Here is a 21,547-nt window from a genome sequence, read left to right as displayed (position 1 = left end):
TTGTAATATAATATAATATAATACATAAATGAAATACCTATGAATGTATTATTAGAATATATAATAATAAATTTTAAAAAATATATAATAATAATAGATTTTTTTCTTATTATAATAATATAAAAATTATACTTAAAAGTCTACGTATTAATAAAATATTTTACTTTAAAAATAAAATAAATATAAAAATATTATATAACTTTTTATATAAAATAAATAAAAAAATAAGGTTTTTTTTAAGCTTTATAAAGATATTATATTATGTAAATTAAGTAAATATTTTTTAAATAATTGTTTTTACTTATATTATATATAAAAAACTAAAAAAATATATAGTATATATTAATTATTTTAAAAATACTATTAAATAATAAATAAAAATATATATATAATATAAGATAATTATATAATAATATATTCTTAATAATATATATTTTTTTTATTTTTCCTTTATTTATTACTAATTTAAATTATTTATTATACTTTATATTTTAAATATTTTTATTAATATAATATAAATTATATATAAATTATATATTATAAAATTCTTTAGCTTTTTTTATACTTATTCATATATTTTATAATTATAAAATATTTACATATACTTATATATATTATAATATATATATATATATATACATTAAAAATAAATTCTATGACTTTTATTATACTATATATTTAATCTATTATAACTCTATGAAAAAAACGAATTTTATTATAAAATTAGTATCATTCAAAAGCTTATAATCTCAGCTATTTAAAAATAATATTTTTATTTATTTTTAATTAATAATTATAGAGATATTATATGCGGTATTTAGTAGTGTAAAGAAAGTAGAGTATTTAAGTTACCCCGCGTAACCCCGCTTTAGTAAAAACGCCACATTATATAAACTAGAATATCTCTACTAATAATAGACTAAAATAGATAAAAATAAAACTAATTGATAGCTCTTAAAAAGCTCTATCTTTACATACTAGGTGCATCTTTATAAGTCTAATATTACGAAAGTTATATTAACTTAAAGTTTAAAAATGTAAATACTTCTTATAGTATATATATGTATGTTTTAGGTGAAGAAACGCCTTAACGTAACATAATAGAAAGCCCTTTATACATTATAATTACACTGGTATATTCTACTATTTTATAATAGTTGTATTTTGTCTTGCAAATTTTTCACCGGTTTCTATACGAATATACACGTTTTAAGGGTAAGTTAGGCATTAAAAAAATGCCTGAAATTTAAGGTTTTCATAACATCTTTCATTGTATCTAAACTCTATATATTAACTATATTATCCCTCTTTAAAGTTTAAAATTCTCTTTTTTTATACTAACACTTTAACACCTATAACTCAACTAATATCTTACTTTTAATAAAACTTTTTTTTTCACTAAATAACCCCATTTTTAGGGTATATAGTAACTATTTTTTTTACCTTAAAACCCTATCTTATTTATCATTAAAAATGGCTGAAAATCCCTTTGATTCTAAACCCAATTTATCTACGAATAATAACTCTACTACGAGTCTTTTAACGCTAAATCGATATTAAAATGACCCTAAAAATAATAAGAGCTATTAATTTAGTTCAAAATTATATATCTTTTAATATAATCTCTTTGATTTTCGATTATTAGAGATTAATTTCAATAAAGAAAGATTAATTTATTGTTTTTACACTTAATAAGACTATTTATTTACTTTTTATAGTAAAGCAAAGCGTTTTTAGTCTTCTAATAGTGTTACATATTATAAAAAAAAACATCCTTCTATTACAACCTCAAAAAACGAAGAAAATTCTAAATTAACGTGTAAGTTATTAACTTATTATCTTTAAACTATTCTTTTAACATATTAATATAATATTAATATTATATTATAATACTTTAAAGATATTAATTACTAATTTATTAATATATAGTGCCTATTTATACGGAATCACCTTTATTATCCGAAATATCAGCTCAATCTAGTATATCTAGCAGTAAAAGAGGCAATAAAAGACCTAGAAATAATACTATTATTAGTGAATTTTCTAAGGATACTACTCTTATACTAGCTATTAAGTTTATGCTTTAAAATAACCTATCTTTTACTACTATTACTAGTAAAAGCTTTAAAAAGCTAATAAGCTATTATAATAAGTAAGTTTATAATATTATATTATATATTTAATAATATTAACTTATTCTAGTTAAGATACGAGCTTTTTTCACTATTAAAATATACTTTCTTATATAGATATTTTATATCTAAAAATGAAGAAGAATATAATTAATATAATTTAAAATCAAGTTAATAAATTAGGTTATATATCTATTTAACTTAATATTTAGACTTCTATTAATTCTAAATCTTATTTAGGAGTTATAGCTAATTAGCTAAACTCTAAATTTAATTTAGAATACTATTTAATTGGTTAGTTTATTATTTTTCTTATTTTTCTTATTTTTATCATATAATATTATATTATTATTTAACTTTTTAAACTAATTATATTTAGGATTTAAATATTTACCTAATACTTACACTAGAAGTTCTATTAATCTTTGTTTTAATTAATTATTATTAGAATATAATATAAAACCAGAAAAAATATTAAGGTAAGTTAATTATAAGGTTATTTTATGATATTTTATTAACTTATTTTAAATTATAGTTTTACTAGAGATAATAGCTCTAATAATAACACTTTTCTTACCTCTTTTTGGAACTTTTATACGAAAAAAAACCTAAAACCTTTCGATATTCGTTATACGGCTCATATTTTAAATATTATTGCTAAAGATATTATATCTACGTTTATTACCGAATTAATAATATCCGAAAATATTAAAAAATACAAAAATAGCGAGCTTTTATACTTTTTAATAGAAGAATTTAACCAATTATCTTCTAAAAAATAAAAACAATTTTCTAATTTACTTCCAGGTATTTTAAGGTTTTTTTTATTATATTTATATATATTTTAAGCTAATTATTATATAGGAATTATTGGAAAAGTTAAAAAAATAGTAATTCTTCTTAAAAATAACCAATAACTTTATTCTCAATGGATTAAAGCTTTAAAAGAAGCTAAATCTAAGGGCTTTATAGCTAAAAATAATAATATTATAAAAATACTATTAGGTAAGTTATATAATATATTTAATAGCTTTTATTTCTATTATTAAGACCTTAAAAATCTATTTAAAACTATTAATAATTATTACTAACTATTTTTACTTAACTTAGCAAACGCAATGAGATGGAATTTAACTTTTAGAATAATAAATACGACTATTATGCTTAAAAAAGCTATTATATTATTATAAAACGTTACAAATATAGTAGCTTTTAAAGATGCTAATTTAATAACGTAAGAATGGCTTGATTTAGAGACTTTATCAAGTATTTTAGAGGTTTTTAATAAGCCTATAAAGAAATTACAAAGCTAAGCTTATAATACTATAAGCTTAGTATCTTTTTATATCTTTAAAATATACTTTCTTCTTGAAAATATATTAAAAGATTAAGAAAGTTAGCTTAAAAACGTAAGTTTTTATATTTTTAAACTTTTTATATTAAGCTTTTTATATTAAAATAAATTATAATAACTATTCTAACTTATTTATAGAAAAACGCTTATAATCCGTTAGCTAGAGCTTTTATTTCAGCTTTAAATATAGGTTTAAAGAAACTAAATTACTATTTTCTAAAAAATATTAATAGTAATTATAGTTTTTGGAAGCCTTATTTATTTACTGCTATATTAGACCCTAGATTTAATATTAAAACGGTTAAAACTTGATTTAATATAAATTCAACTACTTTACATTTATTATTAAATGATTTAAAAACAGAATATTAAGAGTAAGTATAAATAATTATTAAAAATAACCTTTTTTTAATATCTTATAACTAATTATATCTTAGAATATATGAATTATATATAAAAGACCCTAAAAACAAGCTTATTCCAAATATAAAAATAGAAGAAGATTCTTCTTCTAGTTCTAATTTAAATAATAATCGAGTAATAATCGATTTATAATAACCAGCTAAGAAATTAACATCTTATAAAGATTTTAGGCCTAAATTAAAGCCTAGTTTATTTAATGACTTATTTCCTAAGCAAAAAAATAAAGCTATTAAAGAAACTAAAAAAAACGAGATTTCTAGTTATTATAAGCTTAATTTAAAAGATAATAAGGTATTTTTAACTTTTATTATAATAACCTTAACTTTATAAGCTTAATTATATAAAAATAAATACTAACTTTTAATAGGAAGATATATTTATTTAGTGGGCTAATTCTATTAAAGCTTTTCCGATTCTTTTAATAATAGCACGAAAATATTTAGCTATTCTAGCTACTTTAGGAGCTATAGAAGGGAATTTTAACTAAGGAGGTAACGTGATTAATAAGCGAAGAACCTCTTTAATGCATTCTAATATTCGAAAAATTTTATTATTAAAAAACTAGGCTAAAAATAAGGAAAAACGAGTTAAAATAAAGAAATATTATAATTTATTCTCTTATTCTAGCTTAAATTCAGAAAAATCTGAATTAAATGAAAATTCAGCTTTTTCTAGTAGTAATAAAGCTATTTTTAAAGTTAAATTTGTAATTAGTACTAAAAATAGAGAAGAAAAGGAAGATAGTGATATTTATAATGTATAATAGCTTTATATTAGTATAAAATAAAGCTTTTAATATTTTTTTTGAATTTTATAATAATAAGAAGAACTTTAGCTTTATAAAGATATTTATATTAATATTATAAGTTATATATTTAAAAAGTTACTTGCATTTATATTTTTTTAAATTTAACATTTACTCTTAAGTCTTTTTATAGTATATTTTTAGATATATTATTAAGAATTAATTGTATAAAAAATGGTATTATATTAATATAATTCTAAGGTTTATAATAATATATTATTTACTATTATATTTTTAATAATTATTAAGATATTAAATAATAAAGCTTAAAAATTTAAGTTTAATACTATATAAATTAAGAAAAAAGGACTTAAAAATAATAATAATTAAGTAATATAATTAATTAACGCGTTAATAGCTTTAAAGTATTTAATTTTATAAAATTTATATATTTAAAGTTTAAACTTTATATTTTAAATTTTTAATAATATATTTTAAATAATAAAAATATAAATAACTCTCTTATTATATAACTTATAATAATATAAATTAATGTATTTTAAAGGACTAAAATAGCTCTATTTAACTATATAAAAATATTTCTTATAAGCCTTATAATTAGCCTTATATATATAAGTAAAAAATTTACTAGCGTTTTTCCCTAATAATACATTTATAGGTATTTTAAGAATATAATGTATTGTATTTAAATACAATACACGAAAATACAATACAATACAAAATACAATACATAATACACTTGTATTTACTATATTCGTAAGAGCTCTGATTACTAGCTATTTAAGGCCTATTATAACCTTTATAAGAGCTTTAAATTAAGCTATTAATTTTTCTTTCTTTTTTTCTTCTTTAAACCCTTAATTTTCATACGTATAACCTCTTTTTATAGCCTTTAATATTAAGCTAGCCTTATAATAGCTTTTAGCTCTTTTTATAAGCTTATTAAAGCTATACTTATATTAGCTTATTTTTTAGGCGTTTTTTAAGCGAATTTAATTAATACGCGTTATTTTTTTAAGCTTTTTCTTATCTCTTATAGCTTTTATAAGCTTTTTTTTAATTTAAGGTAAGTTTTTACCTAATATTAGCCTAATATTAGGCGTCTCTTTTCTTAGTTTTATTTATTATTTTTAATTATATATTAATTTATTTTACTTTATATATTTACTTAACTTTAACTTAATTTTAATATCTTTTTATTAATATTTTATAAAAGCTTATTATTTTTAAAATAATTATACTTAATATTACCCTTAAAATACATTTTAATTAATTAATTAACTTTAACTTAATAATAGTATTAACTTAATTATAAAAGAATAGCTCTTTTAAGGGTAAAATACTTACACTTACTTAAAAGAAAAAGGCTATTAAGTAAAAGGTTATTATAAGTACCTTTATTTTACTTTAGCTTAATATTATATTAATATTTATATAGGTTAATACTCAGAGCATTAACAAAAAAACTACACTACATGTAGTTTTTTAGTGTAGTTTTTAATATAGTGTAGTTTTTGTAGTTTTAGTGTAGTTTAACTACACTATAACTACATTTATAGTGTAATGTGTAATTATAGAGGGAAATTTTAATTATAAATATAACGTTAATTATAAGACTTATAAGGTTATAATTATTATACTTTAATAGAGCTAATTTAGCTCTTTATAATGCACTAGTTCTTATACGTATAGCTTATGAATTAAGCGAGTTATAATAGGTGAAATGTTAGCTAAAAATTAAGATCCACTTTTTTATAAATAAGAGATTAAAAGCTTAATATCTCGCTTAATATCCACATTTTAAGGTTAATTTTTAAAGATTTAAAATCACGTGATTTTTAGCTTTATTTTAATATACAATATGCTTATATAAGCTTTTTTTAGTAAAACTTTTTTTATAATAAAATTTAAAAATAAAAAAGTTAAGTAAGAAATATAAAATCTATTATAATATAGGAAATAATATATATAAAAAGAAAGTATAAAATATTATTTTATATGAAAAATTTTAAGGTATTTAAATATATTATTTATAACTTTAATATATTTCTTATAACCTTAATATTTAATATTTTATATTTAAGTTATAGGGTAATACTATAAATATTATTATTTTATAAGATATTTATATATAAATAATAGAAATTTTTAAATTTATTATATTTAAAATATTTTACTTATAATAATAATATAAAATAATACTTACTTACTTAATATAATTCTCTTATAATTCCCTTTTATTTTATTTTTATTTTATTTTTATTAGTTTTTTAATCCCTATTTTTAGCTTATTTAAGCTAGCTAATCCCTGCTTACTAATACTAATATTAGTAAGCAAATTTAGCTCTATTTTAGCTTACTAATTATATTAGCTAATAATAGCTTATAAATTAATTAATACTACATATTACACTAATTTTTAAAATGTAATATAGTGTAGTAAAACTATACTACACTACACTACACTAAAATTCACTAAAAACTACAAAACTACACTACTTCCAATGCTCTGTTTATTATAGACGGCGCGTTTTTTATTATTGAGTCTATCTTAAATCGCGTCCGGCTTAGGGTCACGTGGTGCCTATTTCGTAAACTATCCTTTACCTGCGTTTAGGTGGTAGCAGCTCTATGCGAGCCCCCTTTCTTCTTCGTCTATCACCATTAGCATCACATCCTCCGCACCGCCCCCGTTGCGGCCTTAATGCGGTATTGCGGTAGGGGGTAATTAAGTGCGAGGAATTCGAATCTCAGGTTATTTTCCGTTTTAAAGGCGATCTTGAGCCGGCGTCGCGGTGCGAGAGCGAGAGCGAAAAGTTTTTTTTAATTAATTTATAATACCTTTAATAATAATTTTATAATACTAATAGTTAAGAATAATTAAAGGGAAAGGTTTCTAGGTTTACGCCTTAACTAAGCTAGCTATAATACTTACTTAAGTCCTTTATTAAGTAATATTATAAAGTGCTTTTTATACTATAATTATAAAGTGCTTTTTATACTATAATTATAAAGTGCTTTTTATACTATAATTATAATTATATTATCAAGCTATACTTTTATAATTAAGGTATTATTAATAATAGCTATAGCTTTAACGTAATACTATATTACTTTTTAAGTAATATACTCTTTAAATAATTTTTACACACGCTTTAATAAAGCTATTAAAATAAAACTAGCTAATTTATTATAAATAATACGTTTTTTATTATTAAGTTTATCTTAAATTACATTTAACTTAAAGTTACGTGGTACTTATTTCGTAAACTATTCTTTACTTATATTTAAGTAATAATAGCTTTATATAAGCTCTCTTTCTTCTTTATTTATTACTATTAGTATTATATTCTTTATATTACCCCTATTATAGCTTTAATATAGTATTATAATAAAGGGTAATTAAGTGTAAGGAATTTAAATCTTAGGTTATTTTCCGTTTTAAAGGCGATTTTAAGCTAGCATTATAATATAAGAGCGAGAGTAAAAGTTTTTTTTTTTTTTTCTATATTATATATATATAATTTTAAAATATATTATATTATATTTATATTTTTATTATTAGAATATAAAATAATATTTTATTAATTATATTTATTTATATATTAAAAAAGCTTTTTATTTTTATATTTATATTTATATTTTTATATTTAATATATTTTTTAATTATATATTAAAGTATTTAAAAAAAGAAAAATATTATAATTATAATTATAATTTTTATAATTTTATAAATATATATTATAAATATTATTTAATTTATTATATTTTTTATTAATTCAGCCGAAGGCTGACTCTACATTAATCCATAAGTTTTCCGAATAATGAGGGTTTGGTGCAGGCTTGACAAATAAGTTTCTATTGGTCCAAATTTTGTATGGGAAATCGCGAAAGAAGGCTGGATTGGTTGGTGGCTCTAGAAAAGTGGGTAAAGGACAGCCACCGTCTGTCGGTGCTTCTTTGTTTACTTCTCTGTTTACAATCGTTTACAATCGTTTACAATCGTTTACAATCGCTAAATTTGCCCAGCGATCTGTTCGTTTGCTTGGCCAGCAGCCTTTCTTCCATTATTGAAACAGATGTACCGCATGGTTGGGTATGGATTATGATTCTAGGGGTAATATTAGTCCTAGATCTGAATTGGCAGTCCATTGCCCGTCTTGCGACCGAACAAAATCACCAAGTAATTTCGTTAGCAGGAGGAAATCTGCCAATCCAACTACAACCTGTCTGGAATGCCGGGACCACCGCAATTCCGAGGTAACTGACACCATTGATATACTATATATGCCTCCCTAACCTGATCAAGCGTGCCAGGTCCAAAGGTGCCGTCCTTGCATTGAGAAAGCTGGCTGTCCGTCCTACCTCAGCTGAGAGATCTGCCCCGAAAAGAACCGACAGAGACGCTGGCCTATCGCCTCCTAACCAGAGATCTGGAACCCAACCTACATCGCCAGAGAAGCTACGGCAACAACATACAGCTAGGAGTTTGTTCGGAGAGCCAGGCAGCCAGCCGCAGATAGTGCTGGGGACGCCGATCCCACCAACCCAAGCGAGCTCGCGGCTCTTCCGGGCTCTAGCTCCCTCACCGCCTGTGCCGCCCTCGACCGATCCTGTCGCCTCACATTCTGATCCATCTACTGTCCGAAGCAGCACGACTGGTGTGGACTACTCTTACCTGGCTGTTAGGTTCCACAAGGGCGGGAAGGACTCGCAAGATGATGCCTCCAAGGCCGGCGCCAGGGCCAAGCAGGCCACTATTCGGCGCGACCATCGTTCACGACGCCGTGCAGGGGAGGCTGTGTCACTAACTCCCACAATCTCTCAACTCGGCGTCTTTGAAGGTTCTGATGGTCCTGGAGAAGGTATCCTTGTGCTGTGGTCCCGGCAGTTTGTTCAAGCTAACCACGGAACGTAGCTGGGAGTCAAGATCGACTACAGGCAAATGAGCTCCCAGATGGGGATGGAATGACCAAGGAAGCGGATGACAGGGGACAGTTCTCTGAATCTGATGTTGACGTCGAGGACTATTTCAACTTGCTGCTTTCACCTGCTCGACCACGGAAGTACCTCGAACACCTAGGGGTAGAGTCTGATTCCGATCTAGGGGACGAAGACGGGAACGATAATAGCAATGCCTTGGACGAAAGCCCTCTTCGCTATTGCTCGCGGCAGCCTTCCAGAAAGTCAGGGCCTCGTCGCCGTGCTCGCCGTGGTCCTGCCCCTGGTACAGGAGGGCGGCCAAAAAAATCTCAAAGGCAAACTCGATCGTCGGGGCCGCCACGACGGTACCGGAGTCCAGTGATGATTCCACCTGAAGAATCGGCCGTATTTCACGCACAAGATCCGGTGTGGAATGGGGACCTGGACGCTTGCGCCTTGACCTGTCGTGATAAAGCAATCCTCCGTGAGTTCTGGACAAAGCTGGACAATGACCAAATGCAATTTTGTGGTCGATGTCAAGAGCGTTGGTTCCAGATGAAGATCGATTCTGATGGCATTTGTGCGCGTTGCTGTCGAAAGGATGATAAACGCGGCCCTGAAGAGCCGTACTTCTTCTCTGTGGACAACCAGTTGGATTTTGGCTCCGTACCGACTCAATTGCCTCAGCTTACACCTACTGAAGAGTCTTTAATAGGCCGTGTTCACGTCCACGTGAATATTATGCTTGTGCGGGGCCAGCAGTACAAATATCGGGGACATGTTGTTCACTTTCTCCGCGAGGTTGGCTTGGTGTACAACCAACTCCCGCTTTTGCCGCGGGAGTTGAACACTGTATTACTCCGTCCTTCCAATACGTCGTCCCATGCAAACCTTAGCCGGCAATTCACCCGCCAGTTCCGTGTACGCCGCCAGCCAGTTGCCATATGGCTTAACTACCTCCGGCGCCATCATCCTGGCTATCGATGCATCGTCATCGACGAAGAGCGGCTGAGTCAATTGCCTCAAGATGGCAATGTCCTGGACGACATCCCCCAGAGCCAGGTGGAGGCTGCCGAAGTTGGACCCGAGGAAGATGAGGAGGCAGAACCGGACCTGGAGGACGAGGCTGCGGTGCCGGACCTTTTGGCCAAGGACACGGAGCTCGATGCTCTGCGGTCTATTCTTGCCGGAGAACCAGAAGCTGAACCAAGGCTTTCCACAAGCTTCCAGGAGCAGGTGCAGCACGAGCTGCAGCTTCCGAATATACGGCGCACACCCATTAATGAGTTCAATCGCTCTCATGCCCTACTCTCCTTAGCTTTTCCCTGCCTCTTTCCTGACGGGAGAGCCGACTTTGTTGAGCCTCGGCTACGGTCAATCGACTACAAGGACTACATCGAGCACGCGATGCGCTGGCATGACGGGCGTTTTGCACGCCACCCGACCTTCCGCTTCGTCGCCTTCAATACTCTGATGCGGTCACAGGCCCGTGCACGGTCCAAATTCTTCGTGAAGCAACACGATGGTAGTCATGAACCGCTCACACGGGAGCAGCTTGTTCAGGCACTGGAGCACAGCGAGGACCCTGAGGCGCAGGTGCTAATCAACTCAATCACAAGACATGCGGTACCTATTCGCGGCACGCGCCCCTTCTGGAACAGGAAGAGGCAGGACCTCGAGGCCTATGCCTACAACCTTGGATGTCCTGGTGCATTCATCACATTCAGCCCGGCAGATTTACACTGGCGGAGTCTCTACCAGCACATGCCCCGATATGATGAATGGCTGGCTGCGTCCGAGTCCGAGAGGATGGGTCTCTCGCGCCAACTTTTGCGTCAGAATCCTCACATTGCTGCTTTCCATTTCTACCGCCGATACTGTTTCTTTCGAGATATCGTGTTAAGCAAGAAGTTCAACATTACGGATTACTGGGATCGGTATGAATGGCAAGGGCGTGGCAGTCCGCACAACCATGGCCTGTACTGGATGGAGAATTGCCCAAGAGTCGACATGGTGGATGAAGCCGCTCGTGATGTTTTTGCACGCACGTGGGGATTCCACATCACTGCCATTAATCCTGAGCCGACTAGGACTATGCCCCAGGGTGAGGGTAACCCCCTGAGCGTAGATCCACTGAGTACAGAACTGACATTCCTGCGTCTCTCACAAATCGTCAACCGCTGCCAGCGCCACAGATGCAATACCACATACTGCTTACGCGTAAGGAAGAGAACCGTTGATCTGGCGAGGGATATGGAAGGCGCTGCTGCAGATATCGAGGCGGCCAATGCGGCCAATCCAGAGCGGGAGTGTCGTTTTGACTTTCCTCGTGCCTTGCGGGAGCTGGCCGCAGTGATCAGGAAGGAAGGCAAGTCGTACTATGTCTTCGAGGCGGCGCGGAATGACAACCTCATGAATCACTTCAATCCCGCCATTATACTAGGCTGGCTAGCCAATATCGACATATCTCCTTGCACCAGCCTACAGGCGGTTATTACGTACGCTGCCAAGTATTGCAGCAAATCTGAGAAGAAGACTGAGCCTTACTGTAAGCTTGCAGACCAGGTTTTGCCGCACACGGCACACCTTCAGCCGCTATTATCCTTCTCCTCTCGCCTGATGAATAAGCTGATTGCCGAGAGAGATTACTCGGCGCAGGAGATTTCCCATCTTCTCCTTAACATTCCTCTGCAGGAAGGCACGCGGATGGTGGTCTCTGTCGACTGCCGTCCTTTGGAGCAACATGCACGTTCGTATCGCGTGGATGAAGATGTCAACGAGACCGTCGGCAGCTACAGGAGGTATCTCGAGAGAAATGACCAGCACGAGGATGCAACTTACCTCGAGTACCTGCAATCGTATAATCTCAAGACGTGGAGGAGACTCGCTGCCAACGCGAAGAAGAGAGTCCTGTCTTACTTTCCTCGATACAGGTCCGTGGAGGCATCTCCCCAGTTTGGTGACTTCTGCCGTGTTAAATTGATGATGGCTCATCCGCATCGCTCTCCAGAGGAGTTGCTCACCGTGGGCGGGCAGCGGTTCGATTCCTTCGCGGCTGCGTACAGGTTTTGCAGAGAGCAGCACCGTGACACCCATGCGGACGATCATTATGGGGAGCCAGATACAAATGAATTGAGGGCTGAGGACGACGAATTTGAGCTTGAGGTCCATGAAGAGCCCATTGTGGATGAAGACTGGCATGAACTCGCCCGCATGCTTCCCGACCGCCCGCTGGAGGAAGAGGATATCGACATGCTCGGCCGCCGAGACATCGACATCAATTATGATTGGACCCCTCACGTTGGACGGTATACTGATGACGGTATTCTCAAGGGCGACTACTGGAAGCAACGCAAGGCGGCAAACCGCCTTGACCTTGATGTGGATCATCAGCCCTTGGAAGCTCGAGATTCCCTAAACCGGGATCAGCGCTTAGTATACGATACCGTGATGGACCACTTCCTGAATCAGGAACCCTCTCAGTTGCTGCTCCATGTGGATGGTGGAGGTGGTACCGGGAAGTCATACCTCATTAATTTGCTCTCCGCGCACCTCCAAGCCGCTGCTGCCGGGAGAGGGACACCTGTTTGGCGTGCCGCGCCCACTGGCGTCGCGGGAAATCAGATATCGGGCACTACTTTGCACTCCCTGTTACACCTTCCAATCAACAAGGACTTCAAGCCCCTCTCGCCCACTGACATGGCCCAGCTCCAGAAGAAGCTGAAGGACATCAACTACCTGATCATCGATGAGAAGAGCATGCTGGGACTGCGACAGCTTTCTTGGATCGATGACCGCCTGCGCGAGGCGTTCCCGAGTAGGAATGAGGAGTTCTTTGGTAGTCTTAACATCCTTCTGGTTGGCGACTTCTTCCAGCTTCCACCCGTGCTACAGAAGCCGCTCTATTACGATAAAGAGGTGCAGGGAGTGGAGATCAAAGGCAGGAACGCATATAGACGCTTCGATAAATCAGTCTTCTTGAAGGTTGTCCAACGGCAACGGGGCGACGATCAGAAGGCGTTTCGCACAGCTCTCGAGGAATTGCGGCTCCTCCAACTGTCAGTCGAGTCCTGGAAACTCCTTTCCGGTCGAGTACAGGCGAAGCTAGATGATCTGGAGGTCGCCAGGTTCGCCAACGCCTTGCGAGTATACGCCACGAAAGATAGGGTGAACGAATATAACCACTACCACCTCGACCGCCTCGGCCGGCCAGTCATTCAGGTCAAGGCTAAGAATGTCGGCCTTGGCGCGGCTGCGGCGCCTGATGACAAGGCGGGCAACCTTGCGAAGCAGATCCCTATATGCATTGGCGCCCGTCTGATGCTGACATCTAACCTTTGGCAGCCAGTTGGTCTCTGCAACGGCGCTCGCGGTACCGTTTACGATATCGGCTGGGCACCGGGGGCTGACCCAGTCCAAGACCCTCCCTGTGTTATCATGATGGAGTTTGACAAGTACAGTGGACCTGTGTTCCTGACCACCGCTGATGGCAGAAAGATTGTCCCGATTCTCCCAGTAGACAGGGACTTCCTCATCGGAAGCACTCTCTGCACTCGCACGCAGTTTCCCCTGATCGTATGCTACGCCATTACGGTTCACAAGTCGCAGAGCATCACTGAAGATGTCATCGTGACAGATCTCTCCTGTCGGGACTTTCAGACTGGTTTAAGCTACGTAGCTGTCTCTCGCGTAAAAACGCTCCAGGGCTTGATGCTGGATGCGCCCTTTGATCGTGGTCACCTGTTTTACGAGTCTCCACCAGAGGGTATGAAGATGAAGATGAGGGATGAGCGGCATAGAAGACGACAGGTCCTTACACGGAATCCATATAGGTCAGACCACGGCTCTGCATAACTAGATAGCTAGCTAAATGTAATGGCTTAATAGTTGCTTGGCCCAAGGACTCCCAGCCTTCGGATGATCGTACCCCTTGCACCCACAGCTCTAACGTGCAAGGGGTGGCGTAGTATTTTAATCCCTTGAGCAAAAGTACGCCCAGGCAAGCCCCATGTCCCTGGCCGTCTTGAAATATCGATGCACCAAAGTCGCATCGGCGAAGGTGCCATCAAACGCCGTTCCTGTAAAGTAATTCAAAATCACGGCCGCCTTTCCCATTCTATTCGCGGGGATATTGGCCTGGATGGTCGCCGCGTCCTTGTACTGCGGCAGCCCCGAGCAGTTCAGACAGCTCTCAAAGGCAACCACGACGTCGCAAATGTCATAAAACTCATCCGAGACGGCCTTGCCAAAGTTGCACGTCACGGTGATGGGCCTTCCAAACGCGGCTCGCGTGTATCCCACCAAGTCCCTCATGTAGGGCGCGTTCGGGGCTGATTCGTCAAAGAAGATGCCCTGGACGGAAATGTTGGATGCCGAGTACGTATCCCAGCCCTTCCAAGCGGCAACGTCCTGCTTTACCTGATCCAGGGAGAACTGGGCATAGTTGGTTCGCACGTAGCCAATGGGCTTGATGTTGGGGTACGTGTTGAGCTTAGTGACGCCCTGGATGTAGTTGATGTCGTTGTTGCCGGGGAGGTGAGTATCACCGGGCCCGTTGTGAGGGTTGACGACGGTCAGCCAGGAGAGATCACGGTTGGATGCTGCGGCGTTGAAGACGGGCGTCCAGTTTGCTGCGCCATCGTCCCATGTTGCTGCTGGATAGAGGTACAGAGGGAGGATGAGGCCTGTTGCCGAGACCGTGGTGGCCAGAGCGGATGTAAGTAGGAGACGCATGTTGGCGGCTATAAGTGATGATTTGATAATGGGCAACTGAATTTGTTCAAAGAAGAATAGGAAGAAGACGACGACAACTGTGAGGGTGAAGTCGTTTGCAACTGGTCAGTCAAGGGCTAGAATAGTTGGCATTTTTATATTGATAGCTTTCCGGCATTGACCCGCCAGACACTCCCGAATGATGCCTCTTGTCCAAGGATCCTTCTCACTTTGCTGCGGCTTCATATTGCTGGCGGGTCAATATCTCTCCTGTAATCTCACATGGCCATGAAAACAACAAAGGAACGGGGGGGTTGCTCAGTATCCCCAAGTGGAATGAATCGCAGGTCATTGGTTGATACCGCCGATTTTCTTTCAAAGTTGCGGAGTTTCATGGTCACAGCTCAGCAACAACCTCTATACAAGCAGCCCACCATTCGGAAGCTTGCAATCCGAGGAGGCACAATAGAAGTCTGTCATGAAGAGCATGGTGAAGTGGAGTGAGCAAGCTGTGATAGCCGCCCAACGCGTCCCAGGGACTGGATTCTAATTACCGCAGGAGCGATAACATTTACCCCAGACGGGACCTAATTTCCTCCCAAGGAGGTGCCGGTTCCCCTGATAGCTTATTAGACGCCACTTCAGCTATGTCAGAAGACCTGGCGCCGACGTGTCTCGGCTCGCACAGCGAGCTCTGCGTTTGTGGCTGTCCATCAGATAGTCGGCTTGAGACGGTGGCGGTCTCGGGAAGCTCTCGTGAGCTCGGTTGAGGCATTTGGCGTAGCTGAAAACTGATATTCTTGCTAGAAGTGTGCGGCACTTTAGTGTTTGCAGCATTTTCTGTTCATCGTTTAACGCGCCTGGCCAGCGCTGGATATAAATTCAGGCGGCCTGGGAGTCCTATGGAGGGATTGGATAATTTCGTAGGGAAATTACAGGAGAGGCTCGCTAATCGCTTTGCAGAGCCACCTGAAATCCTGAAATAAGGAAAATTGGTCTTCTGTGGCCTCGATTTAGAATTATTGCCCATTGTACAACGGCTCGATAAAACTGCTGCATACCACGATATTCACTTTAATACCGTCGATAAGAGAGAGGTTCGGATGGTAGCGTCTTGGCAGCTTTATTATATTCTTGTAAATAAAAAATTGAAGCAGAAAAAAGTCCATATGGCTGCCTAACTGTGGGAAGTGGTGGATTGTGCGAAATGCTTCAGCCAACACCCGTCACCGACGTGGAAGCACGAGCATTTTTGCAGACAATGCAAAGTGAGGGGTGTAAGTTGAAGAGGGGGCGTGAGTTGAGCGGCTTATGGGTCCCACTAATAGTCCCAGTCCCAATAGCAAGGGGCGGCAGCTTGTGGATTACAGTCAGGAACACACACCAACACGTGAACACCAACAACAAACGCAATCTTCTCCGTACACTCCAGGCCCCCGGACTCGTTCAGCCAGGTACCCAGGTCTGTTTGTGAGGTGCTCAACTCAATGGCAAGTCCACAAACTTCAAAGAGTGCTCAATTATGTGAGCTCGATAGAAGCCGTGCAAGTATATCCGTCCTAAACGGGCAGGGGGTCTTGCATGCCATGGTATAAGTCAACAGAACAAGGAGCAAGGCAGCTTTTATAATTTTGCCTACTATCGTTTTGTGATTTCGATCGGTGAATCCAGCCATGTATGGTATTTAGATGCCGAGGATTTCATTCACGTAGCCTCGGATTTGCCCTATGTTCGGAAAGGATTAGCAGTAGGTAAATGCTACTCCAATGGATTAATTTGGTACATCAGGACGCCGGCGTTGAGATCTAGGGTCTTTAAAAATAATATTGGTGCGTATTCTACGACGTAGTTCGCTCTTGGGGTGAAAACATGGCAGTCAATGCCTTGGTGACATGACAACGGGTTGTCATATTGACAACATTAGAGCCATCTCATACTCTGCGTGAAACATATGCACGTGCGAATCATATGTAACTACTTCTCAAAAGTCCAAAAACTCGAGTTATACATGGTGTAACAGTTCCCACCGTGCTTCGTACATGGACAGCCACTACTGAATTCATCCCAAGGTGAAACTGACTCAAAAAGCTATACCCTCTTTACTTATCATACTAAAGAAACGATTCGCTTAAGCGTAATTGTCGAACCTAGGTCATCATGCATCCATCGCCACGTACTACCAACTCGCAATGATGGAAAAAAACAGGAAATACCATGTTCAAAGCCCCATGCATGATGCTCTGTCGGATAGCGGCGTCATACCTTGGCAGTTTTCATCACCAAGCCGCTATCCTCGTCGGTTGTGCTTCCGTCGCCTTGAGTCCCACTGGCTTGTGTCTCTGGGTCGTGTTTCGTCCCCGGGCTTACATCACCCGAAGCTTTCGGTTCCTCGTCGATGCATTCCAATGAGACCGCGGATTTCGGACGGCCGAAACTACCTCTTGATGCCCTGTTGTCTTGTTTTCTCGCCGATATCGGGCTGAGCTGTGCGCTATTTCCGTCCAAGGAGTCCAGGCTTGTCCTTCTCGACGTTGCGGGGGTTGAGTGCTGTCCATCTTCAAAGCTAGATCGACCCTCGTCTGTGCTCGATTGAATCTTTCGCAACGTATCAATCACAGATGGTCTATCGGAAGGGAACTTCTCCAGTGTGGGATCGTCGATATCCACATCGCCAAGACTGCAACCACTATCTGAAACCATCGAATTGGGCGACTTCGGGTTCTTGCCAAAGTCGTCATGGTCGAGACCGTCATCGACAAATTCGTACGCTCCGAAAGACTCATGAGCAAACAAGGGCGTTGCAATTTCTTCCTCCACGGCCATGTCGTTGTCTGTGCGTAGCTGGTTGGGGGGCGGTGATGATATTGCGGTGTCAAACTACTGGCTCATCAGTGTGAATGTCAGGACAGAACGCTGTCCAGAGTCTGTCGAGACGAACTCACCTCGTCGAGTTTTGCTGCTGTATCAGCAACTTCAGCAGCAACATCTGCGACTTGCTTGATGGGAGTCCCGGAACGTGGATCCGCCTCGTACGTCTTGTCCCGGAACACATTGGGCAGCAGTGACTTGGGCCCCGAGGCTACGATGGTATGCTGGCCCGGTGCAACGGGGCCGTCATCCCGCCGTTCGGTAGCTTCAACGAGCGGCGTATGGGATCGGTCTGCGGTGTTGCTCGTCACGGGAACTTTGAGCAAGTTGCAAGGCTTTCCTTGGTCATCTTTGACTGTTGAAATGATTAGCGACACCGAGCTACCTGGCGTCTGCTGCATCGCAACACAAGGCATCGCACAGGAGAGTAACGAACCGACGGTAGCATGCTCATCCAATACCCAGTCGTCCTGGTTTGCGGCCTTGAACTTATAGTAGTATTCCTTTCCAGGCTCAACGGGAATCTGGATAGTAAAATGATGCTCTCCAGATTCGTCAATGACGCCGTGCATTTCCTGCAGCTCCCACTGCGGATCAGAAAACGAGCCAGCTACGAATACTGGAGGCGCAAGGCCCCGTTTCCGATAGCTGACTGTCACCGGCACCTTTTCTGTAGACATTCTCTTTGACTGCCTGTCTAGTTGGAGGTAATGACGAAGCCGGTGCGCAGTCAAAAAGTCACTGCTCAAAGGGCGAATGTGTACTCGAAGAGAACTGTCTGCTAGGTGGCGAAGTAGGCAGAACAGAACCCAGCTGTCGGGGCGTCGTGTTGTTTGGCAGCACCAGCCCAAGTCAACAAGAGTGTTGTAAGTGAGAAGGATTTATCAAGTTCAACAAAGGATCAGGGTGTTGGTCGGATCTGGAGACTTCCGCGAGGCCAACGGTAGGTTTTGGAAGATGGGGGGAAATCAAGTCTGCCGTCTTGCACACCAGTGACGACACTGAATCATGGAGGGCAGGGAGGCATCGACCCGGAGGCATCTCAAGCTTTTTACTCGATTGCCACTCGGCCACTCGTCCAGTCCGTAGCTCTAGCTTGATTCATCAGCCTGGTGCTTCCCCGCGTTGGGCTGGCCAGCCATGGGATGCTGGAGTGCGTTGCTCAATTGGATGGATGGAACGTGAGTGCTCCGTGCCGTTGGCCTCGTTGGTCTCTTGGGGCGTCCTCCTGGGTCTCAAGAGGTTGTCCAGAGGTAACATTGAATCAATGTACACGAGTCCCCGCGTACTGGGCTTGGCAAGTCCGGTACTCCAGGCCCAGCTATACCAAGTGCGTAGCTGCTCTGCTCAAGTGGACATGATCTGATGCAGAATGAACTGCCAATCGATGTGACGTGGCGCGGCACCAGAACCCAACTTGACTTTTTGTTTATCCAACGTGGCCGGCCAACGAGAGGTCGGCCTCTGACGAACTGTCATGTCATCTCTGCAGCTCGCCCAAAAGGCGAGTCAATTCTGTTCAGGAACTCGAGGCATCACGTCACAGCCGTGTGGAAATAAGTGAAGACGAAACTCCCGACCTGACGGCGCACGGAGAAACTACCTACCTACATACATGTAGGTACTTGGGACAAGTATCTTGATGACAGTTGACAGCCAGCCCTGTGGATCAGCGACCGGCCCGCCACGATGATCCAGTCCAACCAGTCAATCTGTTGCTACAGACTGCAAAACCCCAAGGTGAAGCCCCACTTGTTACAACACCATCACCGAGAATATAACATATTCACACTCGACCCCTTTCCGTTATCGAGGCTTGCGGCCTGTTGACCGAGCCCCCCTGCTGTACTTCTCTGCCTGTTCAATCCCTACGCCGTGACACAGACATGCTCTATTCACCATGTCAATCCCACCACAACTTATCCGTGTGAAGCGCAAGAGAGTTGACGAGTCGCCTGTCACATTTCTTCGTTGGTCTTTGAACAAGATAATCGCCCGTGTCCATTTAACTTGCTTACCAATATTGCAGAATTTGACCAAGGCTCCAAGCGTCATCGAAGCGGGAGTAACTGGGCATACCAGCGTCGCGAAGTAGCTGGTCAACAACCTCGAAGGGAGAGCAAGTCTACCCAGCCTATCATCCATGTGTCGTCCCCAGACAAGGTCGCAAGTCCCGATAAAAGACAAGATGAAGCGCATGTACCCGCCAAACCAGCGCAACCCAGAGAGACAACGCCACGTCCCCTTGAACCTCGCAGGTTCCATGTGTCAAAGTCTATGCTAGCAAAAGGGGCCGCCCAAGGACCAAATTCTGGCGTCTCCAAGAAGAGCAGATACGGTCCGGCTGTGTTTGTGGAATCTACGCGAAAAGGGAGGGTGCCACGAAGAAGCCCTGCAGCAAGCCAGATACCGATGCAGCTCGAAGGCGAACTACACAGAGCCGCACAGAATCCAGGGAGCGACATAGAACAGAGACAGCTAAAGCGTCCAGGCGTAACAAATAAATCTCGTGACACGGCTTCGCAGAACGTAATTCCGATCCGAGCTCCTCTGCCTGATTCATTAATGAATCGCCAAGATGAAGACATGGATAAAATAGCAAACGACATGAATGCATGGGTGCTGAACGAGCTAGGTGCCAACCTTCACAGTATGGAGCAGGACAATAGGCCGCTGAGATTCAAACCCAAGAGCCCGGCCAAGCGCTTCCATGAACGGCATCCAGAGCTTGCTCCTCCCCAGAGCTCAGGGACTTCTACTGATACCACAATGAGTGACCTCAGTGATGAAGGAGATGACGACGACTGGGTAATCGAAGAGTACGTCCGTATTCCTGCTAACTCCGTAGCTTTGAACGCGGGACCTGCAGACGTCGGCATTCTTGTTCTGGAAGACGAGGAAGAAAGTTTGCTCTTCTTCGGGTCAGTGCTCGATGAGGATGACGAGCTCGGCGAAGACGATGAAGACGAGAATGGTAAGCACGCAAACATCTAATTCTCAAATCAGCCGGACTGTACGAATAACAGAAGAGCAATGTGCTGACTGGCAAACAGCGGAAAACTATTACACGGCAGACTATCCCGAAGACGAAGTTGACTCTGACGACGAATATGGTCGTGACGCCTACCTCTACCGCCACGGAAACAACTCTGACGAGGAGGAGTATGACAACGAGTACTACGAAGAACAAGACGAGATGATACTCGAGGGCGGCATCGATGATGACGACGACGCCCGAATGGCACGCATCAAAGAATTCATGAAGCGAAACTCGGCATTCCGCTAGCGGCCACTCTTGGACACCTTTCCCTCCTTACCTTCACGCCCCATTCATGCACCACAATCGCATCTCGCATGATGCGCCGACCA

The 21,547-nt window shown here is 39.3% G+C and overlaps 3 protein-coding genes across 3 annotated transcripts; 1 reads left to right on the top strand and 2 right to left on the bottom strand.

The window, feature by feature from the left end:
* Positions 1 to 14,452: 14,452 nt before the first annotated feature.
* Positions 14,453 to 16,565, bottom strand: J3458_007306 (uncharacterized protein). Its single transcript, XM_066119315.1, has 2 exons — positions 16,372 to 16,565; positions 14,453 to 16,310 (listed from the first exon to the last, which is right to left on the bottom strand). The coding sequence occupies exon 2, from the start codon at positions 15,329 to 15,331 to the stop codon at positions 14,570 to 14,572; it is 762 nt and encodes a 253-aa protein (XP_065975953.1). The 5' UTR covers positions 15,332 to 16,310; positions 16,372 to 16,565; the 3' UTR covers positions 14,453 to 14,569.
* A 1,001-nt stretch (positions 16,566 to 17,566) lies between these two features.
* On the bottom strand, positions 17,567 to 18,858 carry J3458_007305 (uncharacterized protein; the record flags this gene model as incomplete). The annotated part of the gene is made up of 3 exons (XM_066119314.1): positions 17,567 to 18,187; positions 18,253 to 18,533; positions 18,615 to 18,858. 3 exons carry the CDS (start codon positions 18,856 to 18,858, stop codon positions 17,567 to 17,569), a joined length of 1,146 nt encoding a protein of 381 aa, XP_065975952.1.
* A 1,597-nt stretch (positions 18,859 to 20,455) lies between these two features.
* On the top strand, positions 20,456 to 21,464 carry J3458_007304 (uncharacterized protein; the record flags this gene model as incomplete). The annotated part of the gene is made up of 2 exons (XM_066119313.1): positions 20,456 to 21,152; positions 21,232 to 21,464. 2 exons carry the CDS (start codon positions 20,456 to 20,458, stop codon positions 21,462 to 21,464), a joined length of 930 nt encoding a protein of 309 aa, XP_065975951.1.
* Between the last annotated feature and the right edge of the window lie 83 nt (positions 21,465 to 21,547).

The sequence above is a fragment of the Metarhizium acridum genome (assembly GCF_019434415.1).
Source record: "Metarhizium acridum strain ARSEF 324 chromosome Unknown scaffold_72, whole genome shotgun sequence".
NCBI classification, from domain to species: domain Eukaryota; kingdom Fungi; phylum Ascomycota; class Sordariomycetes; order Hypocreales; family Clavicipitaceae; genus Metarhizium; species Metarhizium acridum.
Note: the sequence above shows the minus strand (reverse complement) of the source record. Positions and strands in the feature narration are given on the sequence as shown.